Source organism: Chroicocephalus ridibundus, chromosome 6 (assembly GCF_963924245.1).
Source record: "Chroicocephalus ridibundus chromosome 6, bChrRid1.1, whole genome shotgun sequence".
Classification (NCBI taxonomy): Eukaryota; Metazoa; Chordata; class Aves; order Charadriiformes; family Laridae; genus Chroicocephalus; species Chroicocephalus ridibundus.
Genome location: NC_086289.1, coordinates 37,843,904 through 37,871,011, shown reverse-complemented (window position 1 = coordinate 37,871,011; position 27,108 = coordinate 37,843,904). Strand labels below are relative to the sequence as shown.

At 43.1% G+C, this 27,108-nt stretch overlaps 1 protein-coding gene across 4 annotated transcripts in view; it reads left to right on the top strand.

Annotated features, from left to right (window-relative positions):
• The window catches only part of MICU1 (mitochondrial calcium uptake 1), a 106,157-nt gene that overhangs the window by 27,173 nt on the left and 51,876 nt on the right, over positions 1-27,108 (top strand). For all 4 annotated transcript variants that reach the window (XM_063339416.1, XM_063339417.1, XM_063339415.1 and 1 more), the window contains 3 exons: positions 717-897; positions 6,618-6,780; positions 15,841-15,884. In XM_063339416.1, the coding sequence (XP_063195486.1) occupies positions 717-897; positions 6,618-6,780; positions 15,841-15,884 (388 nt within the window). The remainder of the gene's footprint in view (positions 1-716; positions 898-6,617; positions 6,781-15,840; positions 15,885-27,108) is intronic.

Genomic DNA, 27,108 nt, shown 5'->3' with positions numbered 1-27,108 from the left:
TTCTGCAAGTTGCTCACTGCTTAGACAGACTGAGCGGTTTTGGGTGTTGAGTCTTGGTCTACAAACAGGGTCACTGAAGATCTTTGTATTTGAACAGCGAGGGAAAAGGCGTCCTTTGCTCTACCAGAGTTGTATTTCCAGCCTGAGGACAAACAACTCCAGTTTTTGTTGTCACAAATCCTGTAGCACTGGAGTTTAGAAGAGTCATTGGTGGAAGAGGGAAATAAAACAGCCTGTCACCTGCTGGAGATAGAAAATAAATCAGTTGTGCCAAAACAAAGAGGCTGTTTGTTCTGAATCCTGCAGTGCTGATGGTAAAACACATTTCTATCACTTTATATAAATCAGTTTGTGGGGAGCCGGGGTGGAATTTAGAGCTAGAGGAGGTATGGTTTGCCCTTCCCAATCTTTCTTGTGTGTGTAGTTTTTGGTGAGGTTCTGATAATTCATGGGGTGATTTGCTCTGGCGTTCTGGGACTGGGAAAATTTACGGTGATTATTAGTTTGGGTTTTGGGGTGGGGGGGCGGAAATTTCATTGCAGCAGGGTAAAACATACAATATTCCAAGGAGACTGATCACTTCTTTGCTTTTGCTTTGCAGTCCTCCACGCTGAACTGTAACATGTCTCATTCAGGGAGAGCTTTGCAGGGCCACCTTTATAGCCTTAGCAACCCTCTCAATTTCCTAAACTGGTATTTTCTTTTCCCTCGTACAGGGCCTACGCAGAAGACTCATCCTCTGTAAAACACGATCCAAGGACAGAGCCAAGCGAGAAGGTGAAGCACGAGGAGGAGGAGAGCAGCGGCAGTGAGGGGAGGAGAGCTGTTGCATCAGGCGATGAGGAGGCTCAGCCGGAAGGGAAGAAGAAGAAGCGTTCTGGGTTCAGGGACCGTAAGGTACCGAACTTGGGCATGTTACACCTGCAGCTGTTGTACTGCAGTGGAAAAAGGGAGAAAACTTGCAGAACGTTTTATTCAGATTGTGGTACAGCGCGTGTATAGATAGAGTCTGGCTTTTGCTCTGTATTTGGTTTTATTTTCTAATGGACCTTACTGTTTTGGGAGCCTACTTTGTTGGCATGCTACCTGGAGTTTCTTTTGGTTGAAACTTGTTTATTTGGAAAGCGCAGTATACTGGTCCTCTGAAAGGGATGCCTCTTTTCCCATCTCCAGTTGGATGTCCGAGAAGTGGCTTGCTGAGAAATCAAGGCTTCTGCCTTGATAGCTGTTAGGATGGTGCGTGCAAAGTAGGGAATTGGTGCAAGAGCTTTAAAAGCATCTCGGGCATCCAGCATGTGTCTTTGTGTGTGTCCGTCCATTTGTACATGATCACAGGCAAATGGGCAGCGTATGTAGCAAGAAGCAGAGGATGAGTGTGGAAGGGAGGGTTATGGGAAAGATGCACTTTAATTTTTCTTTTAATTATTCCATGTAAACATAGTTGTTGAAATAGGGAGTTGCCTCACTCCCTATTCACAGTTAGTTGTGTCTGTCTTGATGCTTATGCTCATTTAATTTTCGTAACAGGCACATTTTCCAGAGGAGGAAAGATTGAGTAATGAATTGTATTGTCAACTTGTGACCTGCCTTCACTGTTGGGCGATCCTGAGAGCTTTGGGCTCCTCAGAACCATCTGACAACTAGTTGGGTACTATCTGTAACCTCTGTTATTACAATATGTACAGTTTGGTCTGATGGAGAGTCCTGTAACTGAGCGTTGGCAGACAGCAGTATTTTTATTTTTTTAAACCTGTCTGGATGTCTTTTTTATTGGGCTGTGTTTGATGATTTAATATCTTTGCAGTGCCAAAGAGGAGAACGGGATTATCTGCTCTTCACAATTCCTTTCTGTGTGATTTACTTCTGATAATTATTTTTAAGTCCATATCCTGGAGGTTGCATGTCATTAGCTGTTAAATTGTGGACGGTCGTATCTAGTGGCTTAACAGCTTTTCATAAAAAATTAAGGGCTGTTTTGTTTGAAGTTGCTGAATCATATTCTGTTCTTGGTTAGAGTCAATTACACAACTTGTAACTTCAAGTGCCTTCTGGTATTCGGGACTCCAAACTTTCCCTGTTGTGACATGCTCGTGGCAGCTCAGTGAAGTTATGTTGTAAGATACTATGTTGAGATATTCAGAGTTGTCCAGGAATACGGGTTCTTGGCTTCTGCTAATTTTCTTAGCAACCGGGTGTCAGGTAGTCTGACAGCTTCAACAAAACTTCAGCTCTTGCCAGTACTGCTCAAGAAAAGTGAGCTATATTTTCCAGTGTCGGCAGATGGAGGCTGGTTGCAAAGAGCAAAGAAACAATCCACCTTCATCCACACTCTTATTTTTAAAAAAGAACATTTGTTGATACAGCGAACGTAATGATTGATTTTTGTCTTACGTGGCTGGTTGCTTCTGGCGAGGGAATCCAGGGAACATTTGTTTGCAAGCGAGGACTTTTATTGCAGTTGTTAGGAGATGTGCCTACATTGACCAGCTCTTTCCTTCCCATACTAGGCAGGGAGGAACACGGCCCAGCTTTCCAAGTAAGACAGGAGCCAGGCGTGGAGGGTGCCCAAGAGCTCCGATGGGAACGACGTGCAGCCTGGATCCCTTCTCAGTCCACAGCCTTCCTTTCTCCTACAGTGCTCCATTTGGGAGCAGCAATTTCAGCAGGAAAAGTACAGTTTAAAACAGACTCCATGATCTTTCAACAACTTTAAACCCTTTTCTCTCCAGCCTTAAGCCCAAATGTCCCTTCTGTGACCCGAATGCCAGTGTTTTTTTGCTTTGTTTAATGCAGGATGTAACTGGTAGTCTCCCAGGCACTGGGCTCGGTGTTTGTTTGAGCGGCTCCGTTGTGGGCTTGGTGTTTGATCAGCAGTTGCCCTAGTGAGTCATCTCAGGAGGTATGTTTGAATGATCCCGGCTCAGATGACAGAGGAAGGTGTGACCTGGCTCCTGACTCAAAATCGGGGCTGCTCCCAGGATGTGCTGCTCCCCTAATCAGTTGTGTAGCACCTAGGGAACTCCTGACTCTTCTAGGTGTTCCTAAAAAACAAACAACAAAACCCACAGTAAAAACTCTTCCCAGCTCTTCCCATAACTAATTAAAAATAGCGTGGTGTTTTCTTTGAGAAAAAAATTAAGCTTAATTGAACGTGTTTAACGCTTGTTTGTTATCCCAATGTTGCTTTTAATGAAGTTGATGATTAGCGGTGAAATAATACATCAGGCATGACATTGCTATTTTGGGTAGTGATTCAGTGAAGAGGAAGTTGAAATAAATCACTTGGCATCTGCTGGGGCTGGGATCACGGGTGGCTGGTTCCAGGGCGCCCATTGCCTTGCAGCCTGTGCAATCTATAGGTCCTGACTGCATCAGGGAGGAAAGGAAAAGATTGTTCAAGTGCTTTTAAAGTTTGAAGGCTAATGAGTGATTAGCTCATGTTGTGGGTGGATGACATGCTAATTAATTTGCTAAAAAAGATTGCATGCAGCACTAGGACTGCTTTATCAAGATCTGCTTGCAGTGTTTGCTGGGTCCTGCAGGTATGCTGCCTTCGGAGTGTTAGTCGTGCTAAGACTTCATTTTAGTGTGCATTATAGCAGGAAATCCGAAGAAACTGAATCCTAATTAGTTAATTTACCCTACTGAGATGCGTGTGGTGGAGCTGGACTGCCAGAGTTCCTGTTCTGCCGCACAGTCAGGGAGGCCCCAGTGATGCTCTGGAAGTAAATTGAGATGTTAATTTAGAGCTTTATTTTCATGTCTGCGCAGGATTTAATTTTTTTGCCTTTTACCCTGTGGCTTAGCATAAACATCGGCTGTCTCAACAGCAGCTTCACTCTTGTAGAGCAATAGGGATTACTTGCTCATCTTTCTCCTCCAGTGCCTGCTCTATTAATAAATGCCAAAAAGGGAATCTTCCCTTTTGGTCACATAGTATCTTTCTGGAGGCCCCTGGTGACATGAGGCTGCAGTACTGGCGGCAGGATGAGAGTTTTTGGCTGGCGTCCACTGCATCGAGGACTGGTGCGTACTGGGGGAAGGCAGATGCCTGGGTGCACGCTTTGCCTCCCTGCTCTGGAGCTGCGTATTCAAAATTACCTCCTCGTGAGTGTCTGGCAGGCATCCGAGAAAGCTGTTCATTTTGGGGGCGCAGGGACAGAAGAAGGAATGGCAAATGATCTAGGAAAGGGCCAGGTAGGAAATGGCCGCTTTGCTTCCGTTGCAAGTGATGACCGTGGTGGACTTTAAGGTTGCAGCGTGGATCTGAATGGGGTGTTGGAAAATCGCTGTGCCCAAAGTTGGAGCAAAACGTAGACTGCTTAACATCAATAAAGCAGGGGCCTTGAGGATCACTCCGAGCTTGGGGTAAGAAAAAATTGGCAGTGAAGTTGCTGGACAGGTGAGGAGGAGCCTCGGTAAAGATGCGAGACAATACCCATACTCCAAAAATGAAAAGTACCTGACAGCAATAGGCCTGTCAGTAGCACCTTAGCGAGAGCTTAAAACAGATACAGAGGAAAGATCTGTTGCAGATGGGAAGTCGAATGAGATGCAACATGGTTTTGCTGGCAGAAATGTCAAGATGAATGTCTCTGGTGCAGCAGTGAAATTGTTGAGTAAAAGAGGTGCAACTTACCTAGCTGGGTTGAAGGAAAGCATTTGACAGTGCCTTCCAAGAAATAATTCCACTGGTTTGGAAAATCAGGAGTAATGTAAAGTCTCAGGCAGACAAGTGTTGTAGCTAGAAAGCAGGCTGTGTTGAAAAGGTGTCATGGATGGAGGGAGCTGTTGATCGTGGTCTGCGGTGTCTGCTCTTGGCTTCCATCCTGGCCTTGACACTGCAGCTGGTTTTAGTTATCTTGCTCAAAGGTAGAAGTATGTCACTGTGTTTTTTTGGCTGATGGAGTTGGGTGGGGTGTTTCTCATAATGAGATCAGGTCATGGTGGAGGAAGGAGTGAGATATGGTCCTGCACTTGCAAGTCAAAAGATCGCTGTGGCATAACAAGTTACCGCCTGCCAGGTGGGAGCTGTAGACAAAGACACGTGCAGCTTTGCAGCTAGAAAGAGCTGGGAAAGTGCGTGTTGTCCTTCGCTGCGGTTTGGCTGATAGACGATGACTTACAACTTTGCAATAAAACAGTTGCTTTTGATCTAATGCCCTTATCTTTGGAGGACCTTGTGGACTGAAGCAATAAAAAATGGGCTGAAGTTTGATTCTAGGTGCAAAGGCTGGTAACAAAAAGGATTGGTGACAAAAATTTTCTTCCATGCAGGTGGCTACAGGAAAGAGGGGGCTGGTTGTATCGGTTGATGCAAGGACATTACTGCATTCCTAATGGGCTTGATTACAAAAAAAGCTATGGTGATGCGAAGAGGAAGAATAGGGAGAATGCTTTAGAAAATGTCAAAGCCGTATCAGTGGGACCTTCTGCTGCATCTTGCTTGTCCCATGGTCATATTTGCTGGAGAGCTGAACTGGAACAAGTGTAGAGGAGAGAGGCTCTGCTTTCCCCTAGCTGCTTTACCCAAACCTGGGTTGGGGGATTAAAAGCCTTTGGCTTGTTTTATTCTAGAAACGTGAAAAATTAGACAGGGTGTTTCCTTTCTGATAAACATCAGGGTGGAGAAGTTGTTCAAGTTAAAGAACAAGGCTGAAACGAGACCAAAGCCATAAATGATCTACAGATGTCTTGGCACTGTCCTTGATCTTGCCTGTTCTCTTCCAGCAGAACTTTGGTTGGTTTTTTTCCTCCTGTGGCTCTTCGCCAAAAGTACTGAAGGTTTCAAGTACATTATGGACTGTTAAACATGGTGTACAATGCATGAATAAAAAGCTGAACTAAGGAGGAAAGTTTTATGCTCTGATCCATAATGAAGTACGGATCTTTGTGCCTTTTTCCTCCCTTCTGGCTGTATGTTGTGATTTTTGTTTATAAAAGCTTTCTGTTCTCTTTGATTAATTCTAGCTGTGTGTTGGGGAAAACAGTTCTAGGTACAAAATAATCACTACTGGTGGAGTTAACAAGTGGCAGATTGGTGGCGAGAAGAGGATTGAGTAAAGAATGTTTCTGCAGAATTTTGCCAATGAGATAGCAAAGAGGAAAAAATGAGGTTGAGTGGCTGAGCAACCAGCTGCTGCTCCAAGTGTTTTTTTCCAAGACTTGGCTTGAAAGTCAAGGTCTCTCCCAGCTCTCCAAGACTTTTCTTTTACTTCGTTTATTAATCATAAATCAGACCCTTCAACGCTGTGGTTAAAATGTTGAGTTGCTTTAGATTCATGGATGTGATACCAGTGCTTTTTTATGTTCCTCTTTAAAAGCGCCTTCAGAGACTTTGTTAATTAGTTTTTTCTCTGCCATCATGATGAGCCAAAACTCATCAATAGTAAAGACTTAGTGTTTGTTCTTAATTCTGGGACATCAGGAGTCAATACTTCCAATATTCCTGGTAGTTTGAAGGCTGAAGATAGGAGGGATTTTAACCCTTTGAGCTTTATTTCTTTCAAGTGTTGTGTTGCTGCACAGACTTTGTCCACCTTCAGAGGACTAAGGTGCTCATGTAGGTGTTGGGGAGGAACCGTGTACATCTAACGCTGGTTAAATTTCTTTTCCAGGTGATGGAATACGAGAACAGGATCAGAGCCTATTCCACGCCAGACAAAATCTTCAGATACTTTGCTACTTTGAAAGTCATAAACGAGCACGGTGAATCGGAGGTTTTTATGACACCGCAGGATTTCGTGAGATCGATAACACCTAATGAAAAACAACCAGAAAGTAAGTGATGCATGTGTAGTAATTGGAGAAACTAATACAGTGGAGGGGAATAAACTCTCCAGTCTCTGCTTACCTGATCTTTAAACTTCCCATCAAAGAGTTACGTTGTTGGGTATCGTCTGTCTTGTTATGTTGAGAGGTATGGCACATCTGGTGTTTTCAACCCACGTGTTATGGCAATTCGATGATGTGCAGAAGGATATATAACAGGGCTGTAACAAATGCAGGGGCAAGGCAGAAAGCTACCAGTGCAGCTGTGTGGGAGCCACACTTGTCTCCCCAGCAGAGCCTGCAGTGTGTCCATGTCGGCTTGACCTCAGCTGGTGGTGCCAAATAACGGGGAGCATCCAGGTTCAGAAGTGTTGGTCACGGTATTCTGCTTGAGAGGTTTGAATGCAGGATTGGCAGGGCTGGAAAGCACCTCCTGAAGCTATCTGTCCCATCTCCACACTCCAAACCCAAAATTAGCCTAATCCCTTCCATGTTGCCTGAAGCGCTATTGCACTAGATCTCAGTGGTTTGAGCCCTTGAAGAGCAGATGAGATAACTTTCTTGCATCTTTAATAGTGAAAGATTACCTTCAACGGAAACATCATAAGAATTGTTCATAAACCTACAAGAGAGGTTGATTTAGCAAGGAAGACCTTAGCAATAAAGGGGTCCAGGCAGCCCCATGTTCCTGACTGAGCTTTGATGCTGCTGGCCAGAGTGGGGCTCATCTCCGCTGGCTTCAAATTCCCTGTGGACTGCAGGGAAGCACGTCAGCTGTGGCACCCGTGGCGGTTTGGCAGGCTGATGGGAGAGCAGATGCTGTTTTTTCTGGTCTGGAAAGCTGTGTCCTGAGCATTTGGTAGGAGGTTGGTTCTTGTGGGGCGGCAAGAGGATTTTGCCTGTCTTCTGTCATGGAGGAGATTCATGTTTTGGGTGAGACATAGGATGTGAGGTGTCTTGGTCTCCCTCTGTGTATCTCAAAGAATGAAACAGGCTTTTGTCAAACTAAAACCCCTCTTCTCTCTGCAGGCATTAATGAAGAACCTCAGCCCCCAAAAGTTAACTTTTTGAGAGTGGGGTTTATCTACAAACTGTGAAACTGTTTTGATATCTTACTGTTTTGATATCAGCTGCTGAATAAATACCATGTACACTTGTGTTTAGACAATAACGGTATGAAGTATGTGCGGGAGGGAATTAAAAATAATCCTGGCATTAATATTAGGCATGTTAGTGAACCAATATTTAAGTTTTCATCAAGTCCTGAAAATGGCTGTAGTTTTCATATGAATTACATGGCTTCATCTTCAGTGAAGAAATAGTTTGAGCAATAAACAGAAGATAATGTTCAAAGATGCTGAAATGGTGTGTTACTATCTTGTCTATCTAAAGCTTGAATTGGTATTTTGAAAAGTAGTAGCACCTGGTTGAGTGCGAGTCTTCCTATGCAAGCCATTTATTATTATTTTTTTTGTCAGCCAGCTGAAAATAGAGAACATCCCATGCTTAAGAAATCTGATTCTCTTTTACATCTCCCATGTAATATATGTGCTTGGCGCATTTTAAAGTGTGCACAGAAAATAGGTGGAAGAGTGCTCAGAAAACACCTACTTTAGAGTTAAGTGAAGGTGACTAATGGGAAATAATTTGTCAGTTTTAGCCACTAACTGTCCATTGTAACTATTATTATCTCGGCTAGGTGAGCTGCTTAAATGGTCCCGTAAAGCCTGTCGTGCCTTCTAAGTGCCTGCAAATGCTGCCAGTCAGTGACACAAAGCAGCCTATAAGGGAAGAAAATTGCTTTAGAGATCCTTGCAGGTGCTCTTGGAAAGTGGAATGAGATGGAAATTGAGCTTTGGCTGCCCATCAGCAGGCAAAGCGGGAGTGTGGACATCCTATATCTTGTTGGTTTGAAAACCTGTCTTGAGGACTGTTACTGTCATGGACTTGCTTCTAGATGAAGGTGCTGCTGGGATGGTTGTTCCTTACGAGCACTGTACATTTTGACAATCATGGTAGATGGGTTTTTTAATACATAATGAACAGTAGAAGAGTAAACCCCTTAATGCTTACAGTAAAGTCACACCAGCCATAACGTTTTTCCCAAATGTTTTGAAAGCTGGTAGTAAAAAGAAAAAAAAAAAGATAGGTCTGATTTTAAAACCAGAAGTTAAAGACTGCTACCTGCTGGCTGGTTTGTTTCTGTACTTGACATCTGTTGGGTACTTCTGACTCATAGGATAATCTAGATTATAGATTAGTAGGGAAATGCCGGGGCTGCTTTCCCCCTTAGTCACGACTTGGGTGTGCCCTCCACCAGGGCTGGAGCGTCCTGCCTTCATCCCAGAACACTCCTTCGGGCAGTGACGTAGCCTGGAGTGCTCCTTGGAAATCTCCTTCAGGTAACAACATAGCCTGCTGCAATCATGCTAGCTAGGTAGGTTAATGCCTGAACTGAATTATGGATTACTTTCTGCAGTCCCGCTGACCCCAAGGTTTTCTGCGAGTGGTATTTGTTGATAGGTTTGTATGGTGAAGCAATCGCCTTCTGGTCCTGTGAATTAATGTGGTCCTGCAGAAGCAGTCCAAGGCGTGAGGAGAGCAGGCGATGCTCTCTCTGCTCAAGCCGTCGGTTGTAATTTCAGCAAGTAACTTCTTAATGTGCCTGCTGTTTTACAGAGAGAAAATACTGTGAAATATAAGTGATACAGAGTAATGAGGTATCCGAGTCCCTGTTGTACTTATTTTTAAACTACTAATCTACTGTGAGGTATCTTATGCCTGATTCATTTTTATGGATTACACAGGGGAAAACTTGATTTATTGTCAATAAAGTGTCAGCCTAATTCTAGACTGTGTTTTGCATGACTATTCATTAGCTTCTGTAGGTTGCTTTCTCTTAATAGTTTGGTAAAACTCTCTGCTGTAGCTTTCCCAAGGAAACAAGATGTGCTTGAGGTGTGACACGTTCTTCTTGAGCTTGGAAGCGTCTGTCAGAATAATCCAAAGATTGGCATTTAGCTTGGAAGCTGCTTTTAAAAAAAACAAAACAAAACAAAAAAAAAAAACCAAACAATTCTTTATATGCTATCTGGAAAGTCCAAGCACCACCAGAAGCGTGGGCAGTGATATCTGCTCCCTGCAGTCCTGTGGTGCTTCTTCCCTCCCACCTCCTCTGGTACCCGAGAGGTTGCTCCGTTCCAAGGCTGGAGGAGCAGGGATGGTTGCTTGGTACCTCAGCCCAAAACCAGCTGAAAATACTACAGTCTTGGGTGGGAATGGTAAAGGTTTGGGGGGGGGGGAACCAAACCCAAAAACATTTTAGATGCTGCAGGTCTTCAGAGACAGCATGGGCTTTTGCTGAAAAAGGTGTATGAAGCCAGTGACACTTCACAGGAGCTGTAACCGTGCCTGACACCTGCAGGGTGTTCCTGGCACATTCCCTGTAGTCCTACGTAGCTGTTGGCTGGCATGAACGTTTCCAAGTGCTCGGACCTGCTTGGTGGCTGCTGCCAAGTCCTCCTGCATTTCCTAATCTCGTGAGTTCCCTCAGTCCCCCCGGCTTTCTCTGTTTCCATTCAGCATTGATAATTTTCCTGGGGAAAGTGCATGAGTATTTTGGGGCATCCTGGACTAAAAAGGGGAGCTGTGACATACTAAGCCAGTACTAGGTTTTTTGGTCTGTGCAGTAAGGATTAAAAGAAGTAAAAAAGGCTTTATATCTAATCACAGCACGCTGTAATGAAGGTAGATTACACCCAAATCAGTCTGCTCTTCCCCTGTGTTAACCTCCCTGGTTAACCCAGACTCTGGCCGCATGAAGATGCCTTTCAAGATCCACCACACTCTGCAGTGGCTCAAATATCTGAAGTCTTGGAAGTGCCCTGGAAGGTTTTTCTTTCTTTTTCTGTCTACAAGAAACCATGAAGCTCAGCCAGAAGCAGTAGCTGTGCCCCTGCAGCCTCTGCGCACAGGATGGTGTTGGAGGAGAGGAGCTGTGAAGGATGAAGCCAACGTGTGGTGACTTGATCAGACCCTTCAATGATTCTTTGACTGTATAGCTTGATTCTAGGTTTTGAAATGGTTTGTTTTTCATGTCTGGACTTCATGAGCAGCTGAGCACAAGCTGCCTTCTGGATTGTTGCAATGCTTGAGTGACTATTTGTTATTTTGAGTGAAGTTTGTGAAATACGGACCTGATCTTCTGTGGAACGAGCAGTCACGAGCCCTGACAAGCTCTTACCTGGTCTGGTGGGGAGGGGAGCACTCCCTAGGCTTGTACAGATCCCTAAACTTGCACAAAGTGTTCAACTGGGATATTTAAGACCCAGAAGGAAACTAGAGATGATGAGTTTGCCTTCTGGTTTGTTAATGGGGACTTAACCTCTGTGTTCTCCCCAAAATATATCTGCTGGAGAGGCCTTCAGGGAACAGGTGTGAGTGAGAAGGGGAGGTAATTTGCTGGTTATCTTTCTGAACCAGGAGGGTGAAGAGATGTGGGGGCTTTTCTTCTGTGAAAGTGTCATTCCTAGGCGAGGATCATCTTTTGAGCCTGTCATGCCTGATATGAGACTCCAGGAACTGAGCCAAGGATGGGGAAAATACTTATACAAAGCTGGGTTACGGCTCTGGAGGGGAAAACTTGGTCCATCATTTTCTCCTCCTGTAATGTAGCATGTTGCATGCATGGTTAGCAGTTCTCTTCAGGCTTAGTAATTAGCCCATTTGCTCACTACTTGAAAGAAAAAGAGTCCATGTTATATATCGAGCAATGTGAAAGGAAGAGCAGATGATGAGTAAACGTTACCCAAATAATGTGAAAAATCTGACAAGGATACGAAGACTGGAAGGAGTTGAAAAGGTTTTTCTATGTCCCAGAGGAAATCGTAATGGTTTCTAACTGATCTCAGCTGTGTTCTTGGCATAATATAATTGTTCTTCTGGAAACCTGTTTGTTAAATATTTTTTTAAAAAACTGTAATCTATCATCTGGTGCCCATGGCTTTTTTTTTTTACAGGATAACATGAAAAGCTTAGTAATTGTTTAGCTATTTATCAAGTGTGGTAATTAGCTAGCTTTGAGTGAACGTGTGACATGTACGTTTTTGTTAATCAATAGAAATATAATAAGCGTTTGACTTTAGATTTGATTAGAGCTGAACAAGAGTAACAGCGGGCTATTCTGTGAGGTTTTTTCCTTTACATAAATAATTCCTTCTCCGTTAAAACATCCTTGCCAGCCCAAAAAGAAAGAAGGAAACACAGAGAATGTGGTTATCCTGTTGATCACCCTCCTTTCCCCATTGTGGCAGGCAGCGAGTGTAAGTCGTTTTGATTTATTTTGAAACACTTATTTTTAGAGTGCTGTGAAAGTACCATCACGATGCCTCTTGCTTTAGCTACTCCTCAGCAGTGCTGCTGTTTCTTTTGGTCCTGTGAAAGGCGAGGTGTTGCAGTGTCAATAAAAGGCATATTCTGGGGCAGGTCGTGGCGAAAGCTCTGGGTTTGTTTGAGAAGAAGCAAATACCGGAGCCCGGCAGCTCTGGGTGGTCACTACGCAATCGGGAGTAGCAGTGATGCACGTCACACTTTGGGTCCCAGGGAGGCTTCGGGAAGCAGCCAGGTATCCTCCTGAAACGATTTCTGGATCTCACTGCTCCCTCCCACAGAGGAAATCCTTTCATCCATTTCTGGGAGAACAGTATTTCAGCCCTTGCTTTTCAGTGAAAGTTGGAAAAGCTCTTTTCTTACTGTTAAGCATGCCTGTTAGTTCGTGTTCCTGCAGCTCGTCAGCAATAGCCCAGCCAGGGGGTGTTTGTTTTATGAGTGTATCACAGTTGGTCCTGCGGTAGCTTTCATGTAGCACGCTGCCTTTTGAATAACAGGGATGTAATAACTGACATTCTTTCCTTCCCTTGTTCAGCTGTGATTGTCCTCGTTGGTGCAGTGTTTCCATTAGCTTGCCACCCTACGCAAATGCTGAATTCCTATTGTAAATTCTTGGAGGAAAACCCTTTTGTGGGTTTTTTTTTATGTAATGTAAAGAAAGAACACAGGTGTCAGGCAACCACTTGTTTCTTGGTTTCCTTTTGTCAACTTCTAAGGTTAAAGACCTGTGGAAAAAACACATAGCGAAGCCCATAAAAAAGAAAATAAACCATATTGGAAAAAGAAAAATATACGTAGTAATACTGTATGCTCTTTTTCAGGTTTTGAATTAGCTTATTCTGTCAGGAGCTGTTGTAAGGGGAATTTTATAGAGGGACATAAGCGTGCAGCATAGTTAATGCCACCGGGCAGAGGGGATATCCTTGTGCGTGGCTGGGAGAAAGGGTAGGCACTAAACGCTGATGTGAACCAAAGTGCTTGTGCTTGCAATAGGTAACACTGTCTTCCAGGGCGAGCTGATGCAGTGACAGGAAAAAAGGCAGCAGCAGAAGGGGCCAGTTTTTGTGCCGCATTTTCATATTAATGTCTCTCCCCGACCTCCGGGACATGTATAAACCAAGATTATATATTTGCTTCTCGTCAGATGCGATTGTGTCGAAGGAGGCTGATGCGATGTAGGTAATAACTACATTTCTGTAACTGCTATGGTGTCGTAAGCAGTTTCTTCAGCATACAATGAAATGCTCAGAGCAGTTAAGCTTGAGAACAGACCTGGCAGCTTTCTATGCCTGGCACGAGGGTTTGGATGCCACTACAGAAAAGCTGTATGTAAGTCAAGGTCCAATACTCTGTCCCTTGAAGGAGCAGTCTCAGGTTACCCAGGTGCTTTGTTTTTCCATGTCTTTTCATCACATGCTGTAGCAATCAAGGAAACACATGGGAAGAACCATCTCTGTGCTGAGGAGAATGAGGCTGGACCAAACCCCAATCTGGAGGCAGACTACCCTGTGTTCAAAACTCCTGATTTCACCAGTGTGGCTTTTCTCTCTCTGATTCTATCCTTATTGTAACTTATTGCTATTAACTCTTGTGGTGCTTTTCAGTCCCCTCCAATCATACCCCCCATTGCCTCCCCTTTTGCCCACCTTATGTTGCACCTGTGGAGAGCACAAAGTTTACAATGCTGGCCTCTTCCTTTAGGATAGGTACTGGTATCTTGCCTTTTTAGGTGCCACTTGGCTGTTTTTAATAACTTTTCCAAATGTACATACAGACTTGTGTGTATGTTATTATTTATTATATATTATATAAATATTTCTTATCTATATTTATAAATACGATTATATTTCTTTCTATATAAAAGAAAACAGCTCTTAGTTCATCTTTTCTTGCTGCTGATCTACACGAGCATCCGTTCACTTTGGATCTCCTTTGAAACCTGCTTGCTTTCCCAATAGTAGCGTCCAGTTCATTGTGTGTGGGGGTGCCATTAAGACGTACTTTCATTTGCTATTTTTAACCTGTGTCCTTTTTTAGCTTTGCCCTGAGTACGTGTGTAACGTCGGGCTGTCAGGGGTATGTCATATAGCACTATTCCTTGGCGTTGGGAGCAGGAGGTGTGCTGGAGAAATGACTTTATTATGACACACGGGCATAAACTAAGCTCAGCTTCGCAGTCAGCATCTAGATGGATGGTCAGAGGCGAGCTCCAGCCAGATAACATGTCTCTGGTAAAATAAGCACATCTATTAAATGAATCCTGCCTTTAAATGTGACAATACTTACTGTACTGCATTTATACACACAACTTTAGGAAGGCAGAACTCAGAAGAAGATGATTAAAGTCTGAAAACGTGTATGAATATGCACTTTTCACTCTCTTGTTAGGCCCACTAAATATTGAGAAGGTGCTTTCTGGCTTGAATATTCACGAATCTGGAAAGCCCTCTGAAAATTGCCTTGACCTTCGAAATTGGTGATGGAGGAGTTTTAGCTGCTTTGGTTCAGACAGGTCGAGGAGGTCACCCTGGAGCGACTAATAACTCCATTTTCTGCACCGTAACCGCTGTGAACCTTGCCAATAGACGAGAAGGGTTTTATTATCCTCTTTCCCAAGCAGGTGACACAGCAGGTGTGGGAGAGGTTTTATTTTGTTGTTTTTTTCATCTTTTTTCTAATTTAAATTGAAATGGGGATGTGATAATTATCATAAACAGTGGCAGAAAATGCATGGGACGGAGCTCTGCTGAGGGGTTTTGTTCTTCAGAGAACCGAAAACCAGCCTGTGCTCTCCCGAATTACTGGAAGTGGTTGATTTGAGTTTACTGCGTAATCTCCTCTCGGGGTGCATCTTCCCGCTTTTGGATTGCAAAGCTCAGATAATCAATCTTCCTGAATATTTTTATCTTGCTTATATGTGCATTCATCAGTGTACATGTAGCCTGCCGGGCATTGGGTATTAGATTGTGAGCTCTGTGCCTTGACTCTGCAAATGCTGGGATTTATTTTTTTCTCCTCTCTTCAAGATAGAAAAAAAACATTTTGTGATGGCGTGCAAGATTGAATTTACTAGTATAAATAACCCCTTCTCCCTGCCTTTCTCCAAAATGCCCTTCTAGCTATAGCACTCTCCTTCTTACAGATGCAGCTACGACTTATCTCCTTTGAAATATCTTTATGAGCAATTTTATACCAAAATACAAACAAGTTTTGGATGTATTTGGGGATATCCCAATTAATTACAGGAACAATTCTTTCTTTTCCCATTTGTGAGCCATTCAAAAGGTATTATTAAAAACAATAAGAGTTTTTTGATTGTGCATTTACATGGGGCATCACGGGTGAAATGTTTGCTTGGTAACAGTGCAGAAATCTGCTTTGGGATGGGTATTTCCCACTCTTGGGATGCTGGGAGCTGTGCTGCTGCTGGCCCTGCTACAGAAGGAACTTTTCTTCTCTGATGCCATGAGCTTGTTGTCTTTGTGATCAAAATACAAAGCACAAAATGCACGAAGCCAAAAAAATTTCCTTTCTTTGTCCTTATACTTTCTACTGATGTTATTCAGACAGTGCATTTTATTTTCTAATCCCCTCTCAAACAGAAAACCCGAGAAATTCTTTCTTTTACACTCTAAGAGCATTTTTTTTAAGTTTCCTTTTTGTTTTTTTTTTCTTTTTCAGACCTGGGCCTGGATCAGTTTATAGTGAAACGCTATGATGGGAAGGTGAGCACACTAGACTATTAAATGTATATTATTCGATGCCTTTTTTTAACACAGAGTCCTTTAACTCTTACCTGCTTGTGGGTATAAGTTAAACGAAGTATTTGAAGTATTCTCTTCTGAGCTTTTTGTTGTTTAGTAGCATTGCAGTGCTTTTCATTTAATGACAATGAATGAGAAAAAGATTTTATTTTTTTTTAAATGGGTCTTATTTTAATGTTTACAGGCAAAATACTGCCTCTTCTTATATACTGTTAGGCCAGGAAATTATAGGTTGTAATCACATTTCCTTGCTGCCTCTTTACGACTGTATGAGAGCCCTATGAGTTACGCCGTTTCAGGGGAAATGTGCTTGACCTTTCCTTTCCAGACTCATCTCCGGATTGCTAAAGGAAGGAGACCCTCTTGTGACTTTTACGTGCCCCCCTCCCCCAGCATGTATTCCCACCACCACCAAATACCCTTACTTCCCTCCCCTTTTGAGCCCTACAGCAGTACCCGACTGTGCGGGATGTCTGTGCTGTCACGATACGTGCTGGTGAAATGTTGAGGTTGCTCTCATCTAGTTTTTTCTGCGTAAGTGGAGCCATGTAGCATCCTACCTGTTATTATGCAAATCAGAGACCAAATTAACCACACTGTAAATCCCATTGGTATGGAGGAGTACAGTAAAGGCAGCTCTGGCCTTAAGATTAGCAGCTCATATTGACTTCTTGATGCAGATAACTGCAGGTTAGTTAATTTTCCATCATATCACCGTGGGCACATATTGTTAATCCAGCTTTTAGCAATATTTTCATTTCATCTGCATCACCTTAAAGTAAAGCTTCTGATTTTTCCAGAGGGAAGTCAGCATCTGATTCCTTCATTGCTGAGTGATGTACCTTGTGCATCATGTCAGGCATTTCCAGAAAGCCTGGACACTGAAAAAAAAAAAAATAATGCGTTTAAGCTTTATATAAACATAGTGTGGGCTGAACATGTGCAGTTCCCTCTCTCGTTTTGTGTCTAATAGGGAAAGGTAAAGACAGAAGGTGATCAAATACCTGGGGTCCCCGTCATCAGCAGTGTGCGAGTGTTCTGGTTACCCAGGCAGCAGGGCAAGATTTTGCTGGAAAACAGGCAGTTGGAAGGTATTATTTTGGCAGTTAGTTTTGATGCATAAAACTACGAAGCATGTTGTGAACACTTGTTTTCTGCTCCCCCTGCCACAAACGCAATGTCTGCTTTTCATGGTTTTAAAAAAAAAAAAGTACATATATTCTTTGCAAAATATCAAATGTTTCTCCCTCTGGTTTATGACAGTCTATTTTGCATCTGCTCACTTTCATCATTTTATCTTGTCAAGCTATCACACTTATCCCTTAGGCTTTTCATAAACAAGATTTGTTTGTAGGGAAGAAATGCTGAATCCCAGGCTATTTTTTTGCTAGTCGTTCCGCTGTTCCTGAGCCCTCCACAGTTGGTTCCTATCACGTTGGATAAAAGATCCAAAGGCAATCCCTTTGCTGAACTCAACCTGCTGTTCCTCTGCCCCTCGGCGCCGAGGGCTTGAATTGCGACCCCTTTGGATGTGATGGACACACTCAGCACAGGGGGGTGTTGGAAACCCACAGTTGGTGTTTGCGGTACCACGCTCTTGGGATCTTGCCATCCGGCGTGGTGGACATCTGTGCTGGCTGAAGGGTGGAGAACGGACAGCCTTTGCCTTACGTGCTAACCACCTTTCGCTCTGACCTGCAGCAGAGTGAAATTGCTTTTTATATAAGTTAGAGATGTCGGTGCCACACTCGGACATCTGCAGGCTGTGGTTCCGACAGTCTGAAAGCGAGGCAGCAGATTTAGGGTACTGCAATGGACTTTTCTTCATTGTTATCTTCTCCTGGGACTTGTTTTTTTCCACAGTCTAATAACGCCCTAGAAGCAGTTTGCTCTCTTGAAAATGAAGAAATAGAGGTTCTTGTTTGCTGGGCTGTCTGCTGAAAGACACCTTGGGACTGGCTAAATCTGGCTGTGGCTATTGGGGTAGCGGTAATGGCCAGGTGAGAGGATAATTTTGTTGAGAGTCTAAAATAAGTTGGCCTTGGCTCTCCCTTGGTAATTAAAGAAGCTGACAGTAGCTTGATCTGTCTGATAGCATCTTGTTCTCGTTTTATTGCTTTGGGCTTCTGTTTAAAAAATCAACAGTCTTTACTCAGTCAAGCACCAACTGGGTGCTGCAGAGCTGACCTTACGCATTTGAGTTTCACTGGTGTAGTAGCACCCGAGGGATAAAACCCTCTTTCATCTCTTCCTCGCTGCCTGTTTCCAACTATGGGATCCCTCTTGGGTTATCCAGGCATCCTCTACCTGGAGATGACTTCCTGGTGCTTTCTCTTTGTGTGTTGGCGGAGCTGATGAGCTCAAGCAGAAGGGCGAGAGGTCCATCGTTCCCCTAAGCATCCTTAGGAATATTGCGCAGAGGTAATGGGACTTGTGCTACAGGCTCCAAAAGTAATAGGCCTGTTCACTGGAAATTTCCTCCTTCTTTTTTAAGGTGAGAGGAGCTTCTGAGCAGTCAGACACAAGCTGTGGTACTGGAAAGTACTGACAATCTGCAAGCTAGATGCTGGCTGAAGAGTAGAAAAGAGAACTAATTTTAGTTCCTAGCAAAGATCTATACCCAGGGCTGCATGCAAGTAATAATTTAGAAAGAGATTCAGTTTAAAGAATAGAACCAGCTGTTCAGTCAGTTGCATTTTAATTACATATTAAGGGACAATGTTTAAAATACCGGTGTGAATTTTGAGCATGTATGTTTGAGACTTTAAAGGCAACAGCATTAGTAAGCAGATGTATGAGCGCACAACTGATTTTATTTACATAAAGCTACTATCAGAACAACTAATTGACTGCCATATGGTGAGTGGGACTGGTCTTGCAAAGGATTTTATAGGGTGACATGCCTCTGTATTGAAATTGTGTTGGGTTTCTGAAGCATCTTGCTGTGCATGTGATCGAATGTTACGGTGAGAAGACAATACACACTTTTTCTTCCCTCTTCCTGCCCCTCCTTCTTCCTAGTGATAATTTACGGAGTTGATGGAGAGGGAGGTAAATGGTACTGCCTTATTAATGGGAACAAAGCTCCTGTAATTTGAGCCTAAATGCTTTTTCTTCACTCATTGCGAGACCAAAAACCCAGGAGACATTAATCCAGCAAACCCCCTTGGTTTGCCAACATAAAGTCATACTTTTCTTTGACCTTCTGCTGGGCTGAGTGCGTAGGGAGGCAACTGTGTCCCTGGCTCTGTTTTTGTCTAAGTGTGGTGGTTTTTCCCCCAGGGAAGCAAGCTCTGGAAAGCAGAGGAAAAGAGGCATTGATTACTATTCATTCGGAGTGGGGGGAAAAAAAATAGAATTAGTCAGTCTGCAAACATTTCAAAGTGTTGATATTGAGCCTGAACAAAAAGGCTGATGTGAGAATGGACACTGACTTGTGTGTAGCTCCGGGTGCTGTGGCGTGAAGGTGTCCAGACTGCAATTGTTCATCTGCTCTGTTTCCACCATCTCTGTCTCTTTCCTCCTCTTGCGTTTGAGCTGTAGGAAAGGAAAGACTTTTTGAAGCCATCTGCGGGGCGCTGTGCTTGTCAGTGCTGCAGGAGAAACATCTCCTGGTGTCCCTTCTTCCATCCTGCCACCTTGAAAAGCATCCCTCTGGGTAGGAGGAGGGAAGTCCTGTTTCATTTAAGATGTGCTGTTTTCCCTGCAGCTTAATGCTCGTTAGGGCTTAAGAAAGAGTGCTTTGGAGAGCAACATGGAGATGTTCTTCCTGCGTCAGACTTTCAAACTGAGGTGTTGTACTGCTTCATCATTGTGCTTGCATCTTGCTTAGCAAGACGATAGTCATGAATAAGCTCTCACTAAAAAGAAGTATGTATCTTAGCACATGTACTGTGGCATAAGCTTCATTAATATTACATAGGTTATAATACAGATTTTGTTTAAAACTTTCTTTTTTTATGCCCTGTTTACTTGACTTTTTTTTGGCTGATGTATTAATGATTGAAAAGCTTGATCTCTCAAAGGAAAAAAAGCAAGCAATGCTGTTAGTGGTGTTCCTCTACACTGTTCCACGTTTTGCAGAGCAAAATCAGGCCCTGTCAACTGGGTCCTTCGGTGCAGTCCCTGTCCCTGGAGAGGGAGCTCCCAGGGGTCCCGCAGCTGAGCTTCCAGCTGGGCATCCTGGTGGAAAGGTGGAAGCTGAGGCAGAAAATGTCTGTGGTGGGTGCACAGCGTAGAGCGGTCTGTGCGGTCAGGTGCTCGCACCGAAGGTGAGATGCAGTGCTTTGAAGAGACCTCTAGCCTATTTAGGAAAAAAAGAAAACACCCTAGATGGCTTATTAGTTTAACACAGAATACACTTGGCTTGCTCTTTTTGTTCTCCTGTGGGGAAAATTTTTTGCTACTGCTTAAAATGAACAAAAGCCTTCGAGCTACCAGCAGCAGCTTACCCTCCTGCTATCATTGCTGCAGTAAATAATTATAGAGGCTTTCAATGCCCTCTAATTAAATTTATGAATTAAGTATTTCCTGCCAGTGTTTATATTTACATCTCTAGATGTTTGGGGATGCCGTAGAGTAATGCGGAGAAATAGCAAAATGAAGGAAAAGGAAAATGGTTCAGATGGTTTCTGTAAGGGCCAGTAAAATGCCTGAAATTTCCTTCCACTGTATAGTGCAGGCTTGTATCACGGACCGGTACAATGATGAGCTTAAACTACACTTAACTGCCAAGGCTCTGTAACTGCAGGTGTGTGTCCATTAAAGAAGAGTCACTGTCAGTCAGCTCAGGAGGAAGATTTCTTGCCAGATCGTTTAAAGAGCATCTCAGGAGCAGAGGAACCTGAAAAAATGTACTCAGGAAGGATCCTCATGGAAAGGACTGGAGGTAGATGGACCATCTTTTTCTGGTGGATTGAAGGGTCTGGCTGCCAGGTTTGAAAAGGGAACCTTTATTTATTAGCCTGAATTTCTGGGGTCCTTTATGTATGAGCTAAGGCTGGAGCATGAGACTTCCACCAGGGTGGTTGTAGACCCAAGCTTGCAGGAGGTGAGACAAGCTCCGAGTCCTGCTGTCATTCAGAAATCAAACGCTGGGCGAGAGCTCTGAGTTCCTGCGATGTTTAAGTGTCTCTGAAACCTTCATTCAAAAGGATGCAAGGCTAAATGATACCCTAACAAAAGCAAGCTATTGCAGTTCAGTGAATAGCAGCGCACAGTGCAGCTGTAGTTGATTTACTGAGCCCCTTAACTTCTTGGTTAATGTATCCTTCTCAGGATACTCAGTACTTCCTCTAACTTAGACGCAATGAAAACAGGTGGGGAGTCCTCTAAATCCAACTGTACGAGGTCCTGCCTGCGTCTGTTGTAAGCATGTTTGAAATAAATGAGTCCCCAGTGCCAGCAGTTTGAGCTGTTGTCTCCAGGTAACAGCTTGCTTGGAGGTACCTGGAAGCATTCAGTTATCCCGGTCCGTACTCCGTGTATCCATAATCTCTGTCTAATTTCAGATTCCCTGCTTTAAATTCCTTCAGCTTCTGATCTTACTGCAGGTAGTTTTTTACATAATAACCAGGTAGATGGTAAACTTGGGCTTGCCTATACAAAAGTTCCTCCGCCATCCCCCAAAAGCACCGTAACAAACGGGTGGGAGGTAATTCTTGCCTGTGACCCTTATTGGAAGCAAGCGGAGGTGCAGTTTATTGCAGATAATCACCAAATCTGAGCTCAGCTGAAGATTTTTCTCTTCTTGGCTTCCTTTGCTGACACCACTGTCTGCGTTTGGGGGTTTCTTTGCTTTCTGGCTTTCTCCTCCCAGCCAAACTTTACCCTCCCGTCAGCTTTGGGTCATGGTGTTGAGTTACCTCTGTGTTCCTCGCTGCTTTTCCCTGTTCACCAGGACCTGCGTGGACACTGAACTGCAAATTCCTCTCTTGGCTTGTTTTTAATAAACGCAAGTTTCATCAGAGAAAATACTTAATTGCCTCTAACACAGGTAAATGCATGGTGCACAAACATCCCGGTGGGTTGCTTTACGTCCACATACAGAACATGCTTCGTCCTTTCCTCCCTCCTCTGCCAAGTGTTCGTGCTGTATTTCAGTTTTGACAAAGCTCTACTTGCTGTTCTCTTTTTGTACTGCTAATTCTGCTGCTCGTTTTCACAGGGCTCGTTTGGCAGGCGCGACTAAACTGCTCTGGTTGCTCTATGTCCTCTTTTATTCTGGTTTCTAGGTACCTGGTGGGTGTTTCTTCCAGCTGCTAATAACTCTGATACTTGTGTCTTTATTCTAACTATGGTTTTTTGGTGTAACCAAGCATTCCCTCGTTTTCTTCCCTTTTCTAACCCTCTCCCCTTCCACCAGGATTTCTGGCAGGTACAAAGCAGACAGCATGTGCTTTGATGAGTTTGTGCTTCAGACCTCATAATATGCACTTTTCATGTAAAAGGGACAGTGTACGCTCATCCCTTCCCCCTGTTCCTTTAATAAATCATCTGGAATCCTTTCCCAGATCCTCCACCTAAAGGATTTATTTCAAAACACTTGAGTTTGGCTTGTTAAGAGTACAGTCCTCAGGGTAGCGGTTAGTACATGGCTTTATTAAGGGAACATCTTTGATCAAAGCTCAAATGTGTATCTCCCTGTCCCCTATTTTCACAGGGTCTTTTGAGGCTTCTGACTTATTTTGCAGGTTGATGGGACTGTGATAGAAACGTTGGAAAATGGCATTTTCTGCTTGAGGCCACGTTAGTTTTATTCTGTGAGAAAGGACAGGCATCTCTCTGGCCAGATGCTGTGGGGAGGCGTCACGTATTTGAATGTGTGTTAAGTTTGTGGGAGGTTATTTTTGCAAACTTCCTTGAGTTTTTCAAGTTACAGAACTATGTAGGGTGAACTGTATTAAAAGAGTATTTAGATGCTATAGTTCATAAAATGGTTTCTAGGAAAAGGAACTAGAAAGCAGAGGGAAGTTCATTCAGTGTTAGTAAGTAAAGAGGGAAATGTTCTCTAAATGCTTTGTTTGCCCTGTAGCTTTGTGTTGTTAGTGAATTCCGTAGGGGAAGTTAGCAAAAAATAATCAGCTTGGTGACAAAGTGCCCTTAATGGGTGCATGCAGTCTTTTAATCAGAAAGTGGTTTTATGGGCTCATTTTTGGCTTTAATTTCTTTGATAGTTTTCCTGGCATTAGATTAATGCTTAATACTTAAGGGATGTAAAACCGAGCTCTGAAAACAGTGTCCTTGGGTAGCACGGAGTTAGCAGGGAGAAGAGGAGGGGGAAGGAGGATGGGTTGAGCGGGGTGGGAGGGAGTGTCTTAGGAGATGCTTGACCTCACTGACTACAGGAGGTCCATGGGAGACGCAGGTAAAGAAGGAAGGGGCAGTGAGAGAGTGGAAGGGAATGGCAAGATTTTTTAGTTGTATCTTAATTTGGTTCTTTAAACTGTTTACAGTTGTGGTGACAATCTCTAATTACATGTCGTTTTTCCCCACACCTCGTTCTCATTTGGCGGGTGATTAGTGCTAAGTGTATGGGCCCCAGCCTCACCATCTGAGCCAGTGTTGAATACTTGCTTTCTATACAGAATTACTATTATTTTCCTTGTGTACTTTCACACTGGAATTTTTATCTCGGCAAACAAGCCGCGTGCATTATCAACATAATGAGTTCATCTTGGTAACGCAGGCTGAGATGAGGAAAAGGAGCATCCCGATTTCCATCGGGAGACCTAAACAGCCATTTAAATACAAAGGTGTCAAAAGCCAACTCATTTTAGAAGCCCGATTTGGGACATTGAGGACTTAATTTTAATCCTGCCCCATCAAATTCCCGTGACGAATGCCGCTGTGGCCCTACGGATGGTGATTTCATTACCCTGCTGAGGACTGAGCGCAGTGGAGGGGAGCAGAAGCATAGACTGTCCCTTTTCCGAGGCATTTCCTATTTGCTTTTCCAGCAGGGGTTTTTCCCTTGCATGAGTGGGTCTGCTGCCTGCGAAGGGTCGGGAAAGTCTGTGTCATTATTTATTTTCGGGGTTTTTTTTTCTTGGTTGTACAGAATGCTGGCCTTGCGTTTCAGGTGCCGTTTGTTTTAAAGGTGATGAATATTTACCAGCCTTGCTGGAAGGAGGGAATGCAGATTTCTCTTTCCAGTCTCAGGAGACCACCTGTAGTAATAATTGCTGCCTAACTTTTGATTCTCTATACGTGTCCAAATTCAAATCCAGAGGGAGAGAGTATGCAGAACAACTTCATCCATGTCCAGCCCTGTATTTCCCCCCCCCATGCATATATATACAGATAAAATAACCCCCAAATCAAAGGTTTTAAACTCTTTTTTAAAATGTACTCTTGAAGGGTCATAAGCTGCAGTATTTATGTGCCAACAGTAAATTTTAAGCGTTTTCCTATGCTAACACTCACCCACGGCTACTTGCCACACAGAATCTGTTTGCATGTGTGAGTACGGAGACTTTATAGTAAATTACCTGGAGCCTCTAGGAGTGGTACTGTGAATGTTTCCACTGCAGAAAGAGGTTTATGAGCTTCAGAAAGTCCCTGTGCTGTTTCCATCACAACCTTAAACTTTTTTCTTATTTAGTGATATATAAAAAGTGATATAAAAAAATTCCTAGGCGGTGCATCTAAAATTACTTATTTTGTATCCACATTATAAAACTAGCTTTAAAAACTCTACATCCCTCAATTCTCCCCCAAGTCCTTTTTTTGTCCTTGTTTCATAGCGTGGAGGGACCTCTCCTACCAATTTTTCTCCCTAAAGGGCTTTTGAACATCTGGGCTGAAAGGTTCAATTTTTCAATCTGATTCTAAAAGCCTTTTTATTTCTTTATTTCAGTTTCTTTAATGGAGGTAGTGAGGTGCCAACATGAGTTGTCCGGAAACCTCTAAATGCATGGCTTTGGTTCTTTAAAGTTTGTATCTCCCCTCCAAAAAAAAAAAAGAGAAAAAATTAAAAAACTCCCACATTTCAGAGCCTCTGGTTCAGCATTTTGATGCAGACAGAGTTCAAAGCATTAATATTTTTAGTTATCATAGCATTGCCTGCAGCTTTCACTGGTGTTTCTTAAGGGTTTTCCCTTATTTATCTTGCGTGATCGACTAATGCAGAGCATCTGCTGCAAATGCATTAGTCAGCAAGTGTCTTGATATATATTTATATATGTATTTCCCCGGATTTTAAACAGTCCTGCTCAGGAAGGAGCTGTAATATTCCCTGCCAGCACGATGCTGTCCTGCAGGCTCTGCTGGACCAGGCAAACAGGAGCCGCCTCGCCGCACATTTAAATGTTGCGTAGCACTAACGAGATGGCGGATGCTAGCTAATATTCTTAAAGATGTCAAACAATACCGCGTGGTAGGTGCTAAAGAGTGTTTAAAATGCATTAATTGAATGGATTGCCCAATAAATTCTATGAAAGGTTTGTTTTCCCATCCTTAGAAGGATTCCTAATAGGTTTTTTTATTTATAGGGGTGCTGTAGACTGGTTTCAGCCCAAGGTATCGAGCCATGTGTGAGCAGGACTAATAGTGCATCATGTCTGTGTGTCCTGCTTAATGTTACGTGCACAAGCTCTTTTTCCTCCTCTTAGAGAGATTTCATTTGTAGAGACATGTATCCCAAAATTGCAATAATACAGAGAGTCATCTTTACCTTATAAAGCCAAAAAAATGCAGAAACAAGGAAAGAAATTGCCTCTATTAGGCCAACTTGTAATACGGATTATTTTTTTTTTTTTGAACACTCCTACTGTGGAAAAGAGAATATTTCTTTTTAACACTACAGCATTTTAAACTTATCTTCCTATAGGCCTACAGCTAACCATAAAAGAAATACGTTAATCGATGTCTTTTAAATGGTTTGCTTAACTGAAGGTGGTCAGTTGGGACTGAAAGAGAATTGCTTTGCAGCAAGGTGACTTCACACAAACATTCCTGGTTTTGTATTTGCTTACACAATATTGGTAACCTTCAAGTACTTCTTTTAAAAAGGAAAAAATTGAGTCTGATGACGCTTGTCAATAAAAGATGGTTATGCTTCATGTAAAATTCCTCGCTAATTTACAAAATTACTTTCTGGTTCTGGAGAAATACTCGTTATCTTGCACGCAGTTTGGTATTTATTTTGTTGTCATTTTGGAAGACATAAGTCACTGTCGAGTGGTCACAAAAGGCTGATAAATTCCTGAAGCTTTGGTTGATGTAAGTCCAAAGGTGATGTTGAAGCATAAGTTCTGTGAATAAACATGCCAAAAGTGTGTTTTCCCCTCCAGATTGAAACACAAACTGTCAGCTCCGAAGTGACTTACCAAGAATGTGCTCTTCCCAGAGCGGCCAATTAAATGCTGCTCATTAAGTAGTGTCTGAAATGCAAAATGAAGCGGAGCTGCAAGGATTTAGCTTTTCTAAAGGTGCGTGGGGAACGCGGAGCAAACCCCAGCACGGCACCTTGCGTCCGTCGCTGCCTTTACAGGGAAGGCATCCCTTAATTTGCAAAAGTACATCTTTTTCTCAGATTTGGGTTAATAAGTATAAACATGTTTCACTTCTCCCTCAGCCCCAGGAAAGCAATTTTTAAATCCAAAATAAAAGTAATATTTGCCAAGGAATGGAAGGAATCAGTGGGGTGTTTTCCCCAAAAATCCTTTGTTACCTGGGAGCTGTACCAAGTACTTGACTCTAGGGAGGCTCTGCCAGTAGATCAGTTTTGGGGTAGAATACGTGAAGTTTGTGATATATTTTTGGGTGCTTTGCTTGTTTTGCAGCCAGTCTGTAACGCAAGTTCTATGGCATGCAACTTGCTTTTCTACAGGTTTGGGGGAGGTTGGTCACTGTTATCGATCTGTTCAACCCGTGTGCTGGTGCTGTTCGTTGGGCTTGGAGCCCCAGTTGGAAAGGGCAAACCAAGCTTTGTATTTTGAAATGCAATTACGTTATTGTTATTGGGTTTTTTTTAACCCGTTGTCAATGTCTGGTATTGTAAAATAATCTGCCTGAATGCCTGTGAAATGTTTCATTCCACCGAGACTGGACTGGCGGCTTTTCACTGAAATTACATAGCCATGCTTGTGCTGACAGCAATGGGATATTTGGATTTCTTTTTCTTTTTACATGTTAATTTGGATGTTTGCTCGTTTGTGTGCTCGTTTAATATGAATCTACTGCT